General features: G+C 40.8%; 1 protein-coding gene across 2 annotated transcripts in view; it reads right to left on the reverse strand.

Moving 5' to 3' along the window:
* The window catches only part of LOC146004740 (choline transporter-like protein 1), a 73,499-nt gene that overhangs the window by 1,208 nt on the left and 53,872 nt on the right, over positions 1 to 18,419 (reverse strand). For both annotated transcript variants that reach the window (XM_083143704.1, XM_083143705.1), the window contains exons 11-15: positions 17,683 to 17,789; positions 12,777 to 13,006; positions 10,048 to 10,214; positions 3,861 to 3,953; positions 3,372 to 3,467 (exon numbers count right to left, since the gene is read on the reverse strand). In XM_083143704.1, coding sequence (XP_082999830.1) covers positions 3,372 to 3,467; positions 3,861 to 3,953; positions 10,048 to 10,214; positions 12,777 to 13,006; positions 17,683 to 17,789 — 693 coding nt within the window. The remainder of the gene's footprint in view (positions 1 to 3,371; positions 3,468 to 3,860; positions 3,954 to 10,047; positions 10,215 to 12,776; positions 13,007 to 17,682; positions 17,790 to 18,419) is intronic.

The raw sequence follows: 18,419 nt of genomic DNA on the forward strand, positions 1-18,419 counted from the left end.
CAAACAAGGCACATTTTCCCCAATAATAGTGATGCTCCCTCAAAAAACATTGCTTAAATTTGAATTTACCATATTCATGTAATAATTAACACATATTATTGTGGCTGAAATGAAATTATATGTAAAAAATATAAATTTTTTGGTTGATTTTCATTTTCCAGGGGGGGACAGCCCCCTTGCGCCCTTTCCGGACGCCCATGATAAGAATACACAGTACAAACACAATATCAACAATAGTATTAGCCAGTGAGGTTAGGTTAGGTTAGGAAAACGCAATAGTTGCGCGACATCCTTGGTTGCATTCCCAGTACGATTTGTTAGAAGATCGCGAGTGGATTCTATATAAAGTAAGTAACACTTTTTTCACCATAATTTTCATTTTCTTGTTTTCCTGTTTCCAGTATTTCCATGTCATAGACCATCACTAAACACACCTTTTGTTGCCTTCAAACATCAACAGTGTTGCCACTGTACCTCATAATTTTTTTAAAACACCCATTTGGACCGGTACGCCTTTACGAGGCATTTAAGGATTGGCTATACGCGAAAACGATCGGTTTTCTTCTCTGAACTATAGATGGCGAAATAGTCCACCTACCCAAGGTGGAAATTGACGTCCAAATTTCCGTACGAATGTTTGACATGCAATTTTCCATGCTTTGTGGAAAAATAAATTTACACTTTCACTTCCATTTGGCAACACTGCATGAACAACACTGCACCCCGTTTGTTGTTTCTATGTTTAAAAATATCTACTTGAACAGGGCTAACATTTGGTGTATGACTTATGTATGTACATTTTTCGGTTACAAAGTAACGCCACTCTTAATTCCCAGTTGCGCCGTTCGTGGGACACCCTGTATTTGGCTCTACACGATTATGAATTTTTACTTTCACATTTCCCTCTGGGCGAAACGGTACTTCCGTTCTGGCGCTTGTTATTACTTGGGCCTATAAAACAAGTTCTTCGGTACTGGGCGAAACGGGCATGAATCTATGAAAGGTCCCTTGGTAAAAAAAAAAATTATAATGCAAGGTTGTAAAAAGACCTGCACAAGACAAACCCAACACATTAAAAAGTAAGAATGTACTAAAACCTTCCTCAGAGACGATGGAAGAGGCCATCTCTTCGCAAAAATCTAAATAACATTGGATAAAACACTGTTTTTATCGCTCAACAGGGATGCCAAACAGTTGGAGAAATTAAAAAAGCCTGTCTGGGAAAAGCAAAACAAGAATATGCCGAAACAACGTTACAAACACGACACATCGGAGGGTCCTGTCCTTGAAGCAAGTGACCATGCGTTAGACGGCTGTGTCCAATACGCAGTCGGGTAAGAAGAACCTCTTCTCGACGAGAGGGACGAGACGAGGAACGCCATGCACCTATCGTGGGCTTGATATCGTGGACTTACTTTTTATTCGGAGGAAACATTGACTCTTTCTGAAGATACTCAAATGTTAATGTTCTCCATGTAGAACATCCTGAAGTCAGGCACTTAGGCGGGAGGGTTTCGGGGCTAAAGCCCCCGAAGTCCTACAAATTCTAATTAATTTTACATCCTTAACAGGGTTAAACATATATAAGCTGTAATATACCGAGAAATTCATCTTCAGGGCTTCTCACCCCTCTCCCCGTACTTTATCACGTTTAGGTAGCGATTGTACATATGGGATGAACGCCCGAAATAAAATTATGGCACCGGCTTCCCTGGACTGTATTTTGCAGACTAACGAGGCTCAGGCGTCTTGACTCACAGCCAGTATAATCCTCTATGTAGTTCGTGTTATGTACTGGAGTTGGAGTTGTTGCTTTAAGTCCACTTTATGCTCAGAGAGGCTAACTTGGACCGGACCTACAGTTTAAAGTGAGATCCGAACCATTAGGTGCCTCCATTGAGTATCGAACTTGAGATCCCTTGAATACAAGACGGCGACGTTCATGTTGTATAGTGTTCCCGTGTTTATATGATTCTTCTTCCATCAATTTCATCAGATCACTATTCATCCTCATCTTCGGAATTAACCAAAAGTGGATGAAAAGCGAAGAAAAATAAAAAAAATCAATCAGTCTTGTTTCTATTCATTAAAATTTACTTCCTATTAGCGTTTAAAGTGGAAATTGTTAGACGCGCGGAGGATGTTTGTTAGGGCCTTTGAACTAGCCAGGCTGATATTAAGACTGCTGGAGATACTTAGTGAGAATATTACTCTCTGGGGGTAACATCCCCCCGCATCCCCCCCCTCAGTTAGAGCACCACTCTTTGTATAAATAACAGTCGGCTTGGTGCTCGAAATCGTAAGGTGGCCACTTTGGATCTAAACCCTGTACCAGCTAACTGTAGACCAGGCGAACGAGAACAAGTTTCTGCGCAAGTTCTGACGCGAGACGGCTCCACCAATGAACAGTGAGAGAAACGGTATTGCGTAATGGACGACTGGAGTTACCCGCTTTCTCTGCTTCAATCTGTCAGCGTTGCAAACTTTTGAAAAGGATTATACCGAATGCATATGGCAAACCGTATTTTTGTCTCCAAGTCTTAGGGGTAAATTAGGGATAAAGCAGCAAGTGCAAATCGTACATTTACCGTACGGTCTAAGGTCTGGACCGTACGTCCGGACATGCCATTAAAGTTCGGTACTTGTACGGTCAGAACAGTACGGTTGGCAACGCTACGCTTTCACCACTTGATTTCCCTCCTCCTCCTCTGCCGCTATCCGCGGGCCTGTTCTACAGTTAGCTGGGACAGGATATAGCCACCAAAGTTCCCGGGTTCAAATCCCGGTATGGGCGTGGGTGTTCTTTGTGAGTGTCCCTTCATCAATTCCATCATATCATCACTCATCCTCATCGCCGCTACTAGACAAAAGTGGCAAATAAGCGACGCTAAATAAGAAAATTATCAACACTTATACAAGTGACCGTTTGCAGATTCTAAATCAATAGTCTACGTCCGAAGGAACATCCATTTGTGAATGCTAGCAATGAGTTGCCGAAACCCAGGATTTACCACTAGGTTATCCCAGGCTATTATATTAATATGCCTTGATTTTTGTGAGCAAAATAAAACAACACGTCCAGTTCTTTACTTGCTTATTTCATGAAAGAAGATAACTTCTTTAATACGAGGGTAATCCTAAAAGTAAGGTCTCCTCGTAATAACCCTATTTTCAGTAATAATAATAATAACATCGGCAGGGTCTAAAATAAAGAATAGCCTAGGGGCTATTTTTTATAAATCCCCCTATGCACGAAACTGGCAATAATTTTTAACTTAACGCCAAATGATTATTATTATTTCATTTATGCAGTTAATGAGCTGCATTATGAGTACGAAAGCTTTTCATATTGCACTGGTATTCCTACATACCTTGAAGTCCTGACTCATGTAGTATGGCCTTTCTTCAGAACCGTCGTTCATTTCGAGATCCTCACAGTAACACAAGAAGACCGTGTCAATTGTCATCTGCAAAGGAGCCACACAAAGAATTAACACTTTTATACAACACAAATAACAGATGCAAGGTTACATTACCTATTATGTGCTCGCGCATACCTCATTCCGTGTCATGCCGTGCCCGTATCGCAATAGGGCTGGTCAATGAACGCTAATGTAGATGGCAGCACGATAGTTGTGTCATCAAGCTTTTGATGCGCAATTGTTCTCCCATTTAAATACATGCGGAAATTGAGGCTGAATGCAAATTTAATTTCATCTTAAGCTCAGAAATTATGCCGGAACATGATAGATGAGGGAGCGGAGGAAACCTATGCTTTGTAGGGATAAGAACGGTAACATTAAAGGAATAAAAAGGATTGTAACAATGTAAAAACCTAGAAATAACAGAAACATTCTTACCTCATAAACAGACATGAAACAATTTATCACTAAGTAGGTTACGAGGCATCCCAATACAAGCGGTAGCCACATGTTTTCAACCCCTTCCTTGTCCTAGAAGAAATGGAAAAGAGCGATTTAATATGTGGCACTAAAAAATAACTAACTGAGATTAGTGCATAGTAATTTCAAATTGAGCTAGCCATAAAAACAGAACTTATTTGTTCTACATATAGGTCTCAGTGGCTATAAACACCATGCGAGTATGCCTGTTTATCAGACACCATGAACATAAACATATATCCCATTAAAATCATATGCAATGGCATGTGAACTTCTCACCCTAGACGTCAGTATGATCTCGATGCGATAATGACGTTAGAGGCATGTAATGTTTTTTTCTGACACCTCGAAAAGGAGGAAATGGGTACAAGAATTCATTAATAATTTCTATTGGTTCAAAATACGTCGAAAAAATCTTCACCATTGCATTTCTCGTGAAATTCTAGCCTGATTTGATATATCACATCACCCCCTTCCCAGTTAAAAATTTTAAAGTTGAATTCAATATGGCGGACGTCAGCTTGGAACACACCAACATGGTTCCCACTAGGCCTGTTTCTATCATGACCATTTGTACCCAGCCTAACTTCTTTACATTTTACAAGGTGTTAAGGTACTTTTGAATCACCCTTTTTTGTCATGTTAATGTGCTATTTGTAAATTAAGTAGAGCTAGTGAAAATTATGTATAGACTAAAGCCCCTATCACACGGAACTGGATTTCTAGTAGGAATGCCCTAGTTGGCGCTGAACTGACTTTCTAGGTAGAAATCATGGCCGCCTGGCTGACTGCTTAACTGGTTTGGACGAATAGGACATGTTCTAATTGCTACTAGCTTTCGTCGACTGGATTCTGTGGAGCAGCAAATCAGAGCAAAGTTTGGCCATGTGAAGATAATCTCCGAGTTTGCAAAGGGGAGTTTTTGTCTGTGGTTTCCTAGTGTTGGCTGTTTTTGTTAGTTTCCCGATAAATAAAAAAGGAAAGAGATGAGGTGCAGTGCATTCGTGTTCAGTTCATTAATATTTAGGTATTTATGCAAAGCGATGAGATGTGTACATGATAAATACGATTAGCCGAAAATAAAAATCCTTATTATTACAAGTGTATTAAATTAAATGTTTGATTTTTTTTTGTGAATGAATCCTGCGAATCTCATGCATGAATATGCATACCCGAGTTAATTAAAAAGCTTGTTCGCTACGCATTGATTACCATTTCTTTTCTAGCCAATCTCTAGTTCATACTTTTCCTTTCTTAATAAAAGCACAAAACAGTAATTCTCCTACAACATTCTTCAAATTGCTCCGCCACGTCCACCTTTTAGCCGGTTTTAGACGAAAGCACAAATGCTACGTAAATGCTTCCAAAAATCTTATACTTTACAGTTTTACACCAAAGCATTTCATGGATCATTTCGGTTAGCTGTTCCAATTACATGTATAATACATACACCACGAAAGTCACGTCGAGTTACACAGTCTATGGTGAGTGCGCGTGTTTACAATTGAAAAAGCTAAAATATTCTTCCATACGTGTACAGTAAACGTTGTAAAGTATGTATTTTATCAGCGCCGTTCTTCTCTACCTAAAACCATTTAATACGAAGCGATATTCCTCTCAGTTGAATAGTTATCGTCGTTTAAAAGTGTGAAGTGATACGTTGTTTACATCTCGCGCGGCCGCCATTATGGGAACGAGAGACTATCGACAAGTACGGTGTAACAAGTACCGTGTGAGGCGAAAACTAGCAAATGGGTAGTCAGTCCAGCGTCAACTAGAGCATTCCTACTGGATTTCCAGTTCCGTGTGATTCAGGCTTTAATGTTTGGTGTACTAGATGGTGCATGTAGTATCTACCAGTAACAGTCTGAGACGCGCATGCGCAGGAATCTCCCATGGCAGCTGCAAGGCATGGCTCGCAAACAGTCTGTCATGGAAATCAGGTCGGTTCAGACATATTGCGGCAATGCAAGATTGATTGATTTGGTTTATTTTACTATTGTACAAATTTTTGGCTAAGGATGAGTGATGATATGATTAAATTGATAAAGGGACAATTACAAAGAACGCCCATGTCCAGGCTGCGATTCGAACCCGGGACCCCTGGTGTTGCAGCTCTCTGTATAAAAAAATAAGCAACGTAGATCGACAGCAGTGCAAGACTTCATCCAAACAGGTTCTATTCAGGTAGGGCTCCACACATACCGGGTGGCCATAATTAAAGTTACCCAACTCAGAACCCTCTGCAGCCGTTTTGACGCATCGTAGAACTCTGAAATTTGGTGAATCCGCTATGCAGACCATGGGGAAGAGGATGGCGATAATAAAGAAATAGTTCAATTTTCCACCACCAGATTGAAATGTGGCGCTGTTCTTCCATGATGGGTTGTACAAATAATCACGTTAAGTGATTTAGCTGTGTTATTAATTAGAAAGACATTTGTTAGTGGCTGGAAGTTGCAAGAAAACAATCTCTCGTTTATTGCAAGGTAAAGGCAAATCCATAACCAATTGGAGCAGTTTACGTCATTATTACAACCCATTATGGAAGTACAGCGCCACATTTCAACCTGGTGACGGAAAATTGAACTATTTTTATCGCTATCCTCTTCTCTATGGTCTGCATAGTGGATTCACCAAATTTCAGAGTTCTACGATGCCTCAAACAGGCGACAGAGGGCTCTGAGTTGGGTAACTTTAATTATGGCCACCCGGTACACAATCTCTGTAATTGTCGATGTGTTGTGACAAGCACCACGCCCCGGCCTCCTTTTCATCCAGGGTTGCACAAAGTTACGCATTTATAAAAGGCTGATTAAACCACACTTTGGTGGACATTGCAGACATTGCTGCGAAATTTCCATCTGAAATCACCTCCTCGGATCCCCGAATAGGATTAACTGTTGTACGAAATTGCTTGCGAGTGGATAAAACTAGAGAGACTGCATTAAACGAAAACCTTTCCTTCGTTCTAAGTCGCGAAACAATGCGTTATGTGGAAACGCTGTTTCAAACTGTACGAACGCGACGGACGAAGTCTCCTGCCTGCTTCACTCCCTTGTTTCCGCCCCTCTTACAACGCCACAGTACCTCTTCTCTCTCTGCGGTCCACACGTGAATACGAGAGCACTGTTTCATCAGGCCTGGTTCACAGTATACACAGGGTTATTCAAATTTAGTTACCTGAAACTAAACTTCGTAAGTATTTTTCAATATTGATTCAAATGTGGTTCTAAATATGCACCATTCCATGAAGTTTCATTTCTAGACCGCCAGAGGTCAGGCGCTCTGTTACAGGTGACTATGTGACCAATAAACCAATTGACATGGATTCGTACAGCGGTGCTCACCGCGCGCAGTGTTGTCTACGAAACACAGTCCGTAGTTACCGTTCAACTGCGTTTCAGAACTACGTATCAGAAGTTGCCTCAAGCAAAGACTGTGAACTCCCTATGACCTGCGACAATGGATCACCGATGCAGTGTTACAAGTGGATGCGGCCATGCTTACGCGAATATGGAATGAAGTTTCATACCGGAGGAATACCGAGTGTCCCACAAAGCGGTTTACACTATTTGAATGTTAATAACAGAGAAAGTATTACAGATAACCCGATGGAACTTGTTGTATCTGGATCTGTCATGATTAGTGTTTGTTGCCATTCATTTGTTTTTCTTTCATTTCAGTTCAGTTGCCAGTAGTGACAAGTAATTGACAAGATGGCTGGGAACCTTTCCGTTGAGCAACGGAAGTTGATTTTAAAGTGTTTTTTTTTGGAAATGTGAGAACATGAAAGAAGTGCAGAGACGATGGCGGGCAGAATTTGATGTATGGACTTCTTGGGGGATCTTGTGAAAGTTTGTACCACTGCTTCCATCTCTCTTTCGTCCGATACTGATATCTTCCTGCCACACCGTCCCAGATCACACACAGTTCCTTCCCTCTCAAACTTGTCGCGTAATTTCGTCTGCCCGCCATCGTCTCTGCACTTCTTTCATGTTCTCACATTTCCAAAAAACTCTTTAAAATCCACTTCCGTTGCTCAAAGGAAAGGTTCCCAGCCATCTTGTCAATTACTTGTCACTGCTGGAAACTGAACTGAAATGAAAGAAAAACAAATGAATGGCAACAAGCACTAATCATGACAGATCCAGATACAACAAGTTCCATCAGGTTATCTGTAATACGTTCTCTGTTATTAACATTCAAATAGTGTAAACCCCTTTGTGGGACACTCTGTATTTGCCGAGTGACAAAAGGGAGCCATATCGAACATTTATAACAAACTTGATGTTATGTAGATTTTAATGCAGTACATAAACTATGTAAGTATCTTCTACACATGGAGTTATTTAATTTTAAATTTAGGTAACTAATTTTGAGTAACCCTGTATGTGTGTGTGTGTATACAGTGTGGACCATTTAAGTTGATAGCTCGAATTATCTTACAAACTAATCGTTTTCAAAATAAATATTTTGGGACTCGCCGATGGTGCACTGGTCGTCGAACTCCGTGGCGGAGTGGTTAGCGCATTGCGCTGCGACGCCAGGGATTCCGGGTTCGAATCCCGGGTAAGACATGGATATTTGTGTTTGTCCAAATGAGAAAAACTGAAAACTGAGAAACGTAAAACTTGAGAAAGAAGTGAAAAAACGGAGGATACTACGGCTTAGGGGTATTCCTTTTCTAAAGAGAAAAAGTGGTAGCGTCGTCGCCTTGTAATCAAGTGGTCCCGGGTTCGATGCCCGGTGGAGGCACATAGTGGTTCGGATCCCACTTGAAACTGTAGGTTCAGTCTCGATTAGCCTTAATGTGCATAAAGTGGACTTAAAACAGCAACTCAAACAAACAAAGACATATTTCAAATAAGAGTTAATCGATTTTAAGGGGGGGAATCAACCAACCAATGTGTAATGTGCCTCGACTGACGAACGAACCCTTTCCTTACAATGCGACAGCTTAAGACACTACACCATTGCAGAGGTCCTTGTTGTAATGTATAGTAGCATATTTATCTTCTTTCGTTTTAGGAATAAATAATTCGGTGCTTATGCAATAGTATGAATTTCTGTTCCCACTTTTTACTTGTCAAATCTCTATGAAACTACGCGTACGTGATGAATGGAAAAATTGTTTCTACAACAAGTTGTTCATTTTTGTAAGAGGAATGAAAATATTAAGCAAAAAATTAGGTTTCCATTTTTAAAAATTGAGTGACCTTGAAATGAACTTCAAAATGTCCGCCTACTAAAATATACATAATGTCATTCTCTTTCCCCCTCTTAAAAGTCAATAAACTTTTGTTTGAAACATTTCTTTCTAAAACGATTAGTTTGTGAGATATATGGTCCACCCTGTGTGTATGTACCGGGTGGCCAGAATTAAAGTTACCCAACTCAGAGCCCTCCTGTAGCCTGTTTGAGGCATCGTAGAACTCTGAAATTTGGTGAATCCACTATGCAGACCATGGAGAAGAGGACGATAAAAAATAGTTCAATTTTCCGCCACCAGGATGAAATGTGGCGCTAAATTTCCATGATGGGTTGTAATAATGACGTAAACTGCTCCAATTGGTTATGAATTTGCCTTTACCTTGCAATCTTGCAATAAAGGAGACATTATTTTCTCGCAACTTCCAGCCACTAACAAATGTCTTTCTAATTAATAACTCAGCTAAATCACTTAACGTGATTATTTGTACTGTACAACCCATCATGTAAGTACAGCGCCAGATTTCAACCTGGTGGCGGAAAATTGAACTTTTTTATCGCCATCCTCTTCCTCATGGTCTGTATAGTCGATTCATGAAATTTGCGAGTTCTACGATGACTCAAACAAGCTACAGAGGGCTCTGAGTTGGGTAACTTTAATTCTGGCCACCCGGTATGTATAAGGAAAGCTAAATATTATTTCGCCTTGCTCCATACTATTAACACCTATTCGGTGGGCGAACGCGTTAGGTGTATGACTGTAGACCTCGCCACCGAAGTCCCCGTGTTCGAGTCCCATTCTTGACGTGTCCCTTTATTAATTTCATCTACTCATCCTTATCATCGTGATTAGCCAAAAAATGGTGGAAAAGCGACGTAAAATAAATTAACATCACTAACGACAGCTACAATCAGTATTGTTCAGGTGACGTACCCGTATCATTCCTAGACCGGCTAGTCCTGTGCATAAGGTGACCAACCACTTGGCGAACGTCAGAACGTACCCACCCACGGAAGCCAGCATCAGAACGTCCATCAAGTTCTTGGAGAGCATGTTGAAGGCTCGTTTCCCAGCCATCACGAAGCATTTGCCATACATCACTGATGAGGATGAGAAAATGGTTGTTCAGTCAGTGCTATTAATCAATTTTACTATGAATTTAAAGCCAAGCCAGTTCATGTTCTTACAGGTATAGTGTGTTTTGCAAGATGACTTTTAAAAGTAACCTATATGACGTTACTTACATAAATAAAATTATACCCTGTCCCAGCTAACTGCGGAGCAGGGCCACGCATAACGGCAGAGAAGGGAAATCGAGTGGTGAAAACGCAGCGTTGCCAACCGTACGGTCCAGACCTTTGTCCGTACGCTAAATGTACGGCTTGTCAAAATTTCCACTTGCTTTTTTATCCCTAATATTTCCCTAAGAAATTCTAAAACCAAGCGAACGGACCCGGAGACAAAAATACGGTCCGTTTGCCATGTGCGTACGGCATTATCGTTTTTAAAAGTTTGCAACGCTGCAGAACGAAGGAGAGAAAGCGGGTAACTCCAGTCGTCCATTACGCAATCCCGTTTCTCTCACTGTTCATTGGTGGAGCCGTCTGGCGTCACTACGTGCGCAGAGACTTGTTCTCGTTCGCCTGGTCTACAGTTAGCTGGTACGGGGTTTAGTCATGATACACTTTGAAGCTCATGTAATGATACACACACGAATCTGTGAAACATTAAATGAAGTACAGGGTGTTCCCAAATTTGCTTCACCTCATGGGGTACCGATTGTATCATGTCGAATTAAGGGTTTGATGTTACTGTACGTTAATTTCACAACTACTTTCGGCTGGAGATTTACTTCTAATGTCGTTTTAACATATGTATGCTCCCACTCAAACCAAATGCAAGCAATTATTTGTGACTACGTTTGCCTCTTTCATTAACACCCAAAACAAAGGTATTTTTTTTAAATAACAAGAAACTTAATTTTCTTGTTATTAAAATATGTTTTGGTAGCAAAAGTGCATCCAGTCTTTTGTTTCCAATTGCAATATGACTCTGTCTTTGTCTCTTACATTCTCCCTCTCTCTATTTCTCCTAATCTCTATTTCTCTCTCTTTCTCTTTCTCTCTGTTTCTCTATTTCTCTCTCTTTCTCTTTCTCTCTATTTATCTTTCTGTTTTTATTTCTCTCTGTTTCTCTTTCTCCCTGTTTCTCTTTCTCCCTGTTTCTCTTTCTCTCTATTTCTCTTTCTCTCTATATCTCTTTCTATTTATCTTTCTCTCTCTTTCTCTCTGTTTCTCTTTCTTCCTATTTCTCTTTCTCTTTCTCTCTGTTTCTCTTTCTCTCTATTTCTCTTTCTCTCTATTTCTCTTTCCCTCTCTTTCTCGTTCTCCCTGTTTCTCTTTTTCCCTGTTTCTCTCTCCTTCTCTCTCTTTCTCTCTATTTCTCTTTCTCTCTCTTTCTTTTTCTCCCTGTTTCTCTTTCTCTCTATTTCTCTTTCCCTCTATCTTTCTCTCTCTTTCTCTTTCTCTCTGTTTCTCTTTCTCCCTGTTTCTCTTTCTCTCTATTTCTCTATCTCTCTATTTCTATTTCTCTTTCATACATCTGTCTCTTTCTGTGCCTTTCTTACTGTCTCTGCCATTCCGTCTCTCCATCTGAGTATCTTTCTCTCTCTCTCTCTCTCTCTATCTGTGTGTGCGTGTGTGTGTGCCTACATATCTCTCTCTCACCATCTTGATCTCACTTTTTCTTTTCCTCGTTTTTTGCGTGTCTCATTCTCACTCTCCCTGTTATTTTGTCTCTCTCTCTCTATTTTTCTCTTTCTCTCTATTTCTCTCTCTCTCTCTTTCTCATACATCTGTCTCTTTCTGTGTCTTTCTTACTTTCGCTACCATTCCGTTTATCTGTCTGACTATCTTTCTCTCTCTCTCTCTATCTGTTTGCGTGTATGTCTACATATCTCTCTCTCTCTCTCTCCCCCCTCTCTCTCTCTGTCTCTATCTGTTTGTGTGTGTGTGTGTGTGTGTGTGTGTGTGTGTGTGTGTGTGTGTGTGTGTGTGTGTGTGTGTGTGTACATATCTTTCTCTCTCACTTTTTATTTTCCTCTTTCTTTGCGTTTCTCATTCTCACTCTACCTGTTATCTTGTCAATCTAATCTCTCTCTCTCTCTCTCACTGTCACTCATATCTTCATAGCTCTAATGTTTCTCTGAACTTTTTGGCACTCTCTGCACTCACGCGTCTATTTGGTTACACGGTGTAATACCGACTTCTCTACTTCGTTGATTTGGTGTGAAGTAGTGTACTTGGTGTATGCACCGTTTACACTACGTTCCGGAACGGTGTAATGTGTGGTGTATGGTCGCGTGGCACGTGATAACTAATCAAATTAACGTTTAAAGCATTTGTTGAATATTCTGAACTTGAACACCGCTATTCGTGTACTTGGTTGCACTACACCTAGTGTCAAATACTGCAGCGAATCCAAAGAGAATCCAGTGGAGATAAAACAAACGGAAACAGTGTTGTCAACTCTTCTTTTAATTCCAGTTAAGCATAAAAAAAGAGCTGAAAGATTGAAAAAGTACTAGACAATGTCATTACAGTTACAGCAGAAGAAAACTGCCTTAAAGTGTGTAAATAAGTAACTTGCAATGACTAACTTACCCACTTCTATGTATGCGTTTCTGGTAAGGTACTTGGTTATCATCTCCACGCAACCCAGACAACATTTGAACATTTGGACGCCGCTGAGCTTCGGCTGGATGTAGCTTATGACGGCCTTGAAGAACTGAACGAGGGCTATGAGCAGAGAGCCAATGGCCACTGACCCCAGGTGGAAGTGTAGCAGGCGGTTCCAATTCTTCCAAATCGGTCTTCTGTTTTGCCTCTTGTCTCTGTTAGGAGAGGAAAATAGTATCTAAATTCACAGCACAAACATAAAAGAGAGATATCTAGAAATGTGATAGAGATAGATAGGAAAAGACAGAATGAGATTTGGTATTTGTTATAGTTGAAGTCCTGATTCGAACGCCACTTCAAATAAAGTTCCGAAAGATCAGTTTCCCTCTGACACGTGGAGCCAAGCATATGCTCTCCTCAAAACTTTCCCACCAATAGCGTCCGTTTTAGGAACTGACACCTATTGCCAAGTCCACGTGGAAAAAATAAGATGTTGCCAATTCAGTTTCTTCACAGATTTCACCACCTTAGGTTTCGGATATCTTTTCTAGGTTGTGTTATTGTGTTGTGCTATTTTTTATATGCAGTGTGGAGACCTTGGGAGTGTAACGTTGTCGCAGTTCGTGTTGGATGTCTAAACAGCATAGGCGTATATATTGATGCGTTCACTGGTTTCAATTACTTAAACTACGGCGATCGTGACTGTGAATGCATTAGGGGTCAGATGGTAGAGCTAGGTTACGTTTTATGGCCCCCATACAATCTCACTGACAGGCTTCTGGCGGAGAGTGGAATGATTTCAAGGGATGTTGACGGCCAAGCGGTTGAGTGTAGACGTCAGGCGACAGAGCACGGAGTCCTGAGTTCAACGGCCCACGCTCTTCTTGCCCGTGGCTGCCGAGGAAGCACACGCTGATCTTGGTGAGGTAGCCCTCGAGAAGGCTATTCGAATGACGGTCTGACCTACTGCTGCGACTTACAAGCCGTGGTACTGAAGATGTCCAACTCGCATGTGTGTTAACGGTTGCCTTGGCGCTAGCTACCGTTCGGTTTCCCGAGCCGGGCTTGAGACCTGATAGAGTGAATAGGTCTTCGCCTGGTAGCTGGAATTCTCTTTGAGCTTCTACTGAATTCTGAGGTGCGACTAACTACCGAATTCTAGTGCCTAGCTCTTTTAAGCTGCTGGCAAATACTTCCTAGCTGCTTGGACAGAACTTCCGTATGTGCCAGCCGATGACGGGCTTGAACTCGGTAGTACCGAAGAATGCTGTGTCTCCTGACGTCATGTATTTCCGCTATGTGTGGAATGTTACCTTGTGTTGTAAATTGTCCACACTGATGTGTGGAGAGAGATTTTACCTTTTTTTACAGTCTCCCTTGAATCGTTCCACAATATAGTTCACGTAAGGGGGAGGGTTCAACTTTTGGTATGATTAGGGTTGCTTTATTTCATAAGTGAAAATCCAGGACACTGCTGGCCGGAAGCTTGTTGGAGAGCGGCGGCAAGGGGGTGCTGGACCCGACAAAGTTGTGTGTATGGGGTCACGAAGTCACACTACTTAGTATTGATACTTTTCTGATCATCCGGTGTCAAACAACTTGAGAATGTTACGATGTTTCACCTAGTTTTGTTGCACTGCGTTTTTAGAAACGAAATTTCTTTAACCCTCCAGTACTCGCGCGGGTGACCATTGTCACCCAGCCCATTTGTTTTTGTTACCGCCAAGCAGTGTGATGGAAGGGAGTGATAGGGGCTTCAGTACCTTCCCCCTACATTTCCAGCAACCTGACTAGTGTGAGTTTCTATGTTGTAGTGAGTAGTGGCCCGTGTTATTGCGCTCGAAAGTCAGTTGGGTGACACTTGTCCCCCGCGCGATTAACGGCGTTATGAATGCACCAAAGCGTCCACGACTCTGTAATAACACTCTTATTTTGGACGTACTGCTTGGTGAGAGTTCCGATGAGGATGATGTTGTGGAGAATGGTAGTGGCGTTGGTGGAGATGACCATTTGGATGTCCAGGACGATCTCTTTGACACAGAAGAAGCAGATGAGCCACAAACGGACCAAGTGAAAAATTCCGAAAATGACCTGCCGCCAAATGCGGAAGAAGAATCCAGTGATGAAGAGGACATCCCATTTGCAAATTTATACATTTTAAGAGACCAGTTTAAGACTGTAATGAAGTGGAAGAACTATCCTCTCAGCCCAGAAATGTACGAACCATAGCTGACAACATTATTTTGCGGCTCCCAGGACCAACTAGACAGGGTAGGGAAGCACGCAGTGCATTGATTGCTTTGTACTTTTTAACGTTATTGGAACTATAGTTACATCAACCAACATTTATATTCACCATATAAAGGAGCATTTTAGCCGAGAGAGGGACGCCTAACACACGAATGTTGTTGAAATTCGTGCTTTCATAGGCATTTTGCTACTAATTGGCTGTTTTGGCAGTAAAAGGAAAAAAAACTAAGCAATGTGGGACAACTCTGCAGGGACTGGTGTGGAAGTATGTTATCTTGTTAGTGAGAATAGATTTCATTTCCTCATGCGATGTTTTCGTTTTGATGACATCGGAGATCGTCAGCAGCGAAGAGAAATTGATCGGCTTGCGCCTATCAGAGAAGTCCTAGAACTTGTAGGGCAAAACTTGTGGTCAACGCCTCAATCATTTACAAGTTCAACAAACCTGCAGCTAAACCACCTGCAAGACGAGAATTCCTGAAAAGTTTGGCGTTGGAACTCATAAAACCTCTGATTGAAAGTCGAATCCAGCTTCCTTTCATTCCTGTACATCTGAAGAGAAGAGGAAAGGCCCTTCTTGTAATCGAAGAAACTCCTCAGCCTGAGCGCAGACATGGTAACAGTATAGGTCGCTGCTATCTGTGTGGGAGGGCGAGAGACAAAACAACCAGAAAACATTGTGAAAAATGTGGACGTCATATCTGTAGTGATCATTCATCAATTCTTTGTCATTGAAATTTTCAACCTACAATATGCATAAAAAATTATTACGAGTAACAAACATTGTTGTGACTATACTCTTTCTATATGTAAAATGCAGGGTACGCTTTAGCGATTTATTTTGCCCAGTAACAAAGGCCAAATTATGTTAATGTATATGTTTGTGGATTTTCAATAAAGCAGTCTTTCAGATGAGCAAGGAGTTTTACAATGTTACCCTGCATTAAAAAAAGTTACGGTAGCCTAAAGTTTAAGATATTTTTTCCATGCAAAATTTTGTTAAAGAACGATTTGGTATTTTTTTCTTTACAGCACCTGTTTCATACAAAAATAATTCAAAAAATATTTTAAGTGTCCCTAGAATAGATTGTAAATATAACAAAAGAAAAAATCCACCATACTATAATTAGTCTTTTCGAAATAAATAAAATAAATTATGGGTGACAACTGTCACCCGCGCGAGTATCCGTGTTACGGGATGCCGCGCGAGTACTCGAGGGTTAAGAAGACTCAAGGGAAAGAAATTAGAACTGATTTGACAGCCCCAATGCAGTTTCTTATCGCAGAAATTCCGAAACTATCAGGAAATTGCAGACATTCAGTCTGCAGTCCCATCTGGTGTGTGGAATTACGTAATTTCCTTCCCATCCGTATCCCGTCCTATACGTCTCGAATTTAGGAGAATAAAATAAGTCCGAAGAAATTTCTATGAACAAGCGGATAGGACAGGTAATATTATTGAACCAAAAGGGGGGAGTTGGATCCGTTGAACCCCCCCCCCCTTAATACGCCCATGACTGCAGGTAATAATGACAACAGCGCTTCTCAGAAAAACAAGTGCTGGATCGAAACCTGATACGCGTTCGGCCGGCTTCCTCTCGAGGTATACCAAAGATACTGAACTGGCGTTCGAGTCAGGACTTCAACTATACTGTGTCATTGTAAGAGTGGCGGAAAGGAGAGAGTGAGTGAGGTACGAGGGCTTGATGTGCAGTTTGAGGGCGAGAATCTCACAGCGTACGCTTGCTGACAAGTGGAAGCGAGTTACCTTATACTGTAATGATCTACTAGAGGAGAAGGTCTAAATATGGGCGAAGGTTTAAATATGGGTTTTGGAGTTATCAGCGCTCCCGGGTGCTGCAGCCTGGCAGAGGCTATGGGAACAGGTTATCTGTGGAGGACAAAGGTTGCGGCGCCAAGAGAAAGTGGTGGTTAGTTTCGGCCTTGGACGCTGTTATAGAATTGCGACCTCCGAAAACCTTTTTGCAGGTATGTTTTAACTCGGCGTTTTCTGAATTCTCATCTGCTTTGTATAGGTTATGATATTAGCGATACATAAAACAAATGTGGGCTTTTGTAATGCCATGGTTTGTTTGTGAAATATGTACCACAGAGAGTGAAAATAAATTGAAGGAGAAAATAGCGTGATGGTCTAAATATGGCCTATGACATGAGGTCTAATGTTGAGATCACATTTTCAAGAAATATTTGAATGTTTTTCTTAATTTACATTTTCCCATTCCGCGTGATTTTCAAAACAACAGATTATTCATAAATATGAATTTTATAATGTTTTAGCGATAAATGACTGTTTTTTAAATTTTAATTGCTTTTTGTGATATTGCCACTAGTAGCCCATATTTAGACCACAATTTTGAAATACATAATTTTACCATTTTTTGGAAATTGCTTTTTTTTTACAAAAAAATGGAGACCTTCTATACTTTAGCATGCTATTACATTTAAGTATATATTTCATAGATATGTATTTAAGTATATATTTAATAGATATGTATTTTAAAGGCAGGTGCTTGATATATTATTTTTTTTCCTCCGAAAATTACAACATAAAAAGGGGGGGCCCATATTTAGACATTTTCGTCTAATAAATTAACCAGTAGGAAAAATAGAAAGATCATACCTTAAGAAATACCAATTGGACACTGCCCCGGCAATGATCATGTGCTGACAGCCAGTGAAAAATTGAAGAAACCAGAAAAAGGCGAACAAGTTGTACCATCGGGTGAACTGTAAAGAAACACTAGTTTTTAGCGCAAATAATTTTCCTTTTATTACTGGAGATAGTCAGCCGGTAGACATATGGCAGATTCCAGACCGAAGCGACAAGTGACAAGCGAGACGTTTCACTAAACGAACCTTCAGAAATAAATCAAGCCTTTCGTACCGAAACTGCAATTTTCACTTGTCGTTTTCGTGTCACTCGGACTGGACCGTTTTCTCAATCGTGTCGTCTCGGTCTGATAGTCTGTTGATGAGTATGGATTGAAAAGTGATACAACTTTATTAATTTGTAGTACTTTCTGTAGTAATGTTTGTTTAACATGAACTATTTTTTTTTTCAAATGTGGCCACTTGTATAACTAAATAATTCAAGGTTATTTGGAAAAAGCACGAAAGTCAAAAGATGCAATTTACAGCAGATAGTTTTCATATTATCCCCTGTCCCAGCTAACTGTAGAGCAGGGCCGCGCATATCGGCAGAGGAGAAGGAGGAAAATCGAGTGGTGAAAGCGCAGTGTTGCCAACCGTACGGTCCAGACCTTAGTCCGTACGCTAAATGCACGGCTTGTGAAAATTTTCTCTTGCAGTTTTATCCCTAATATTTCCCTAAGAAATTCTTAAACCAATCGTACGGAC

Source organism: Lepisma saccharinum, chromosome 22 (genome assembly GCF_977018435.1).
Source record: "Lepisma saccharinum chromosome 22, izLepSacc3.1, whole genome shotgun sequence".
Lineage (NCBI taxonomy): Eukaryota > Metazoa > Arthropoda > Insecta > Zygentoma > Lepismatidae > Lepisma > Lepisma saccharinum.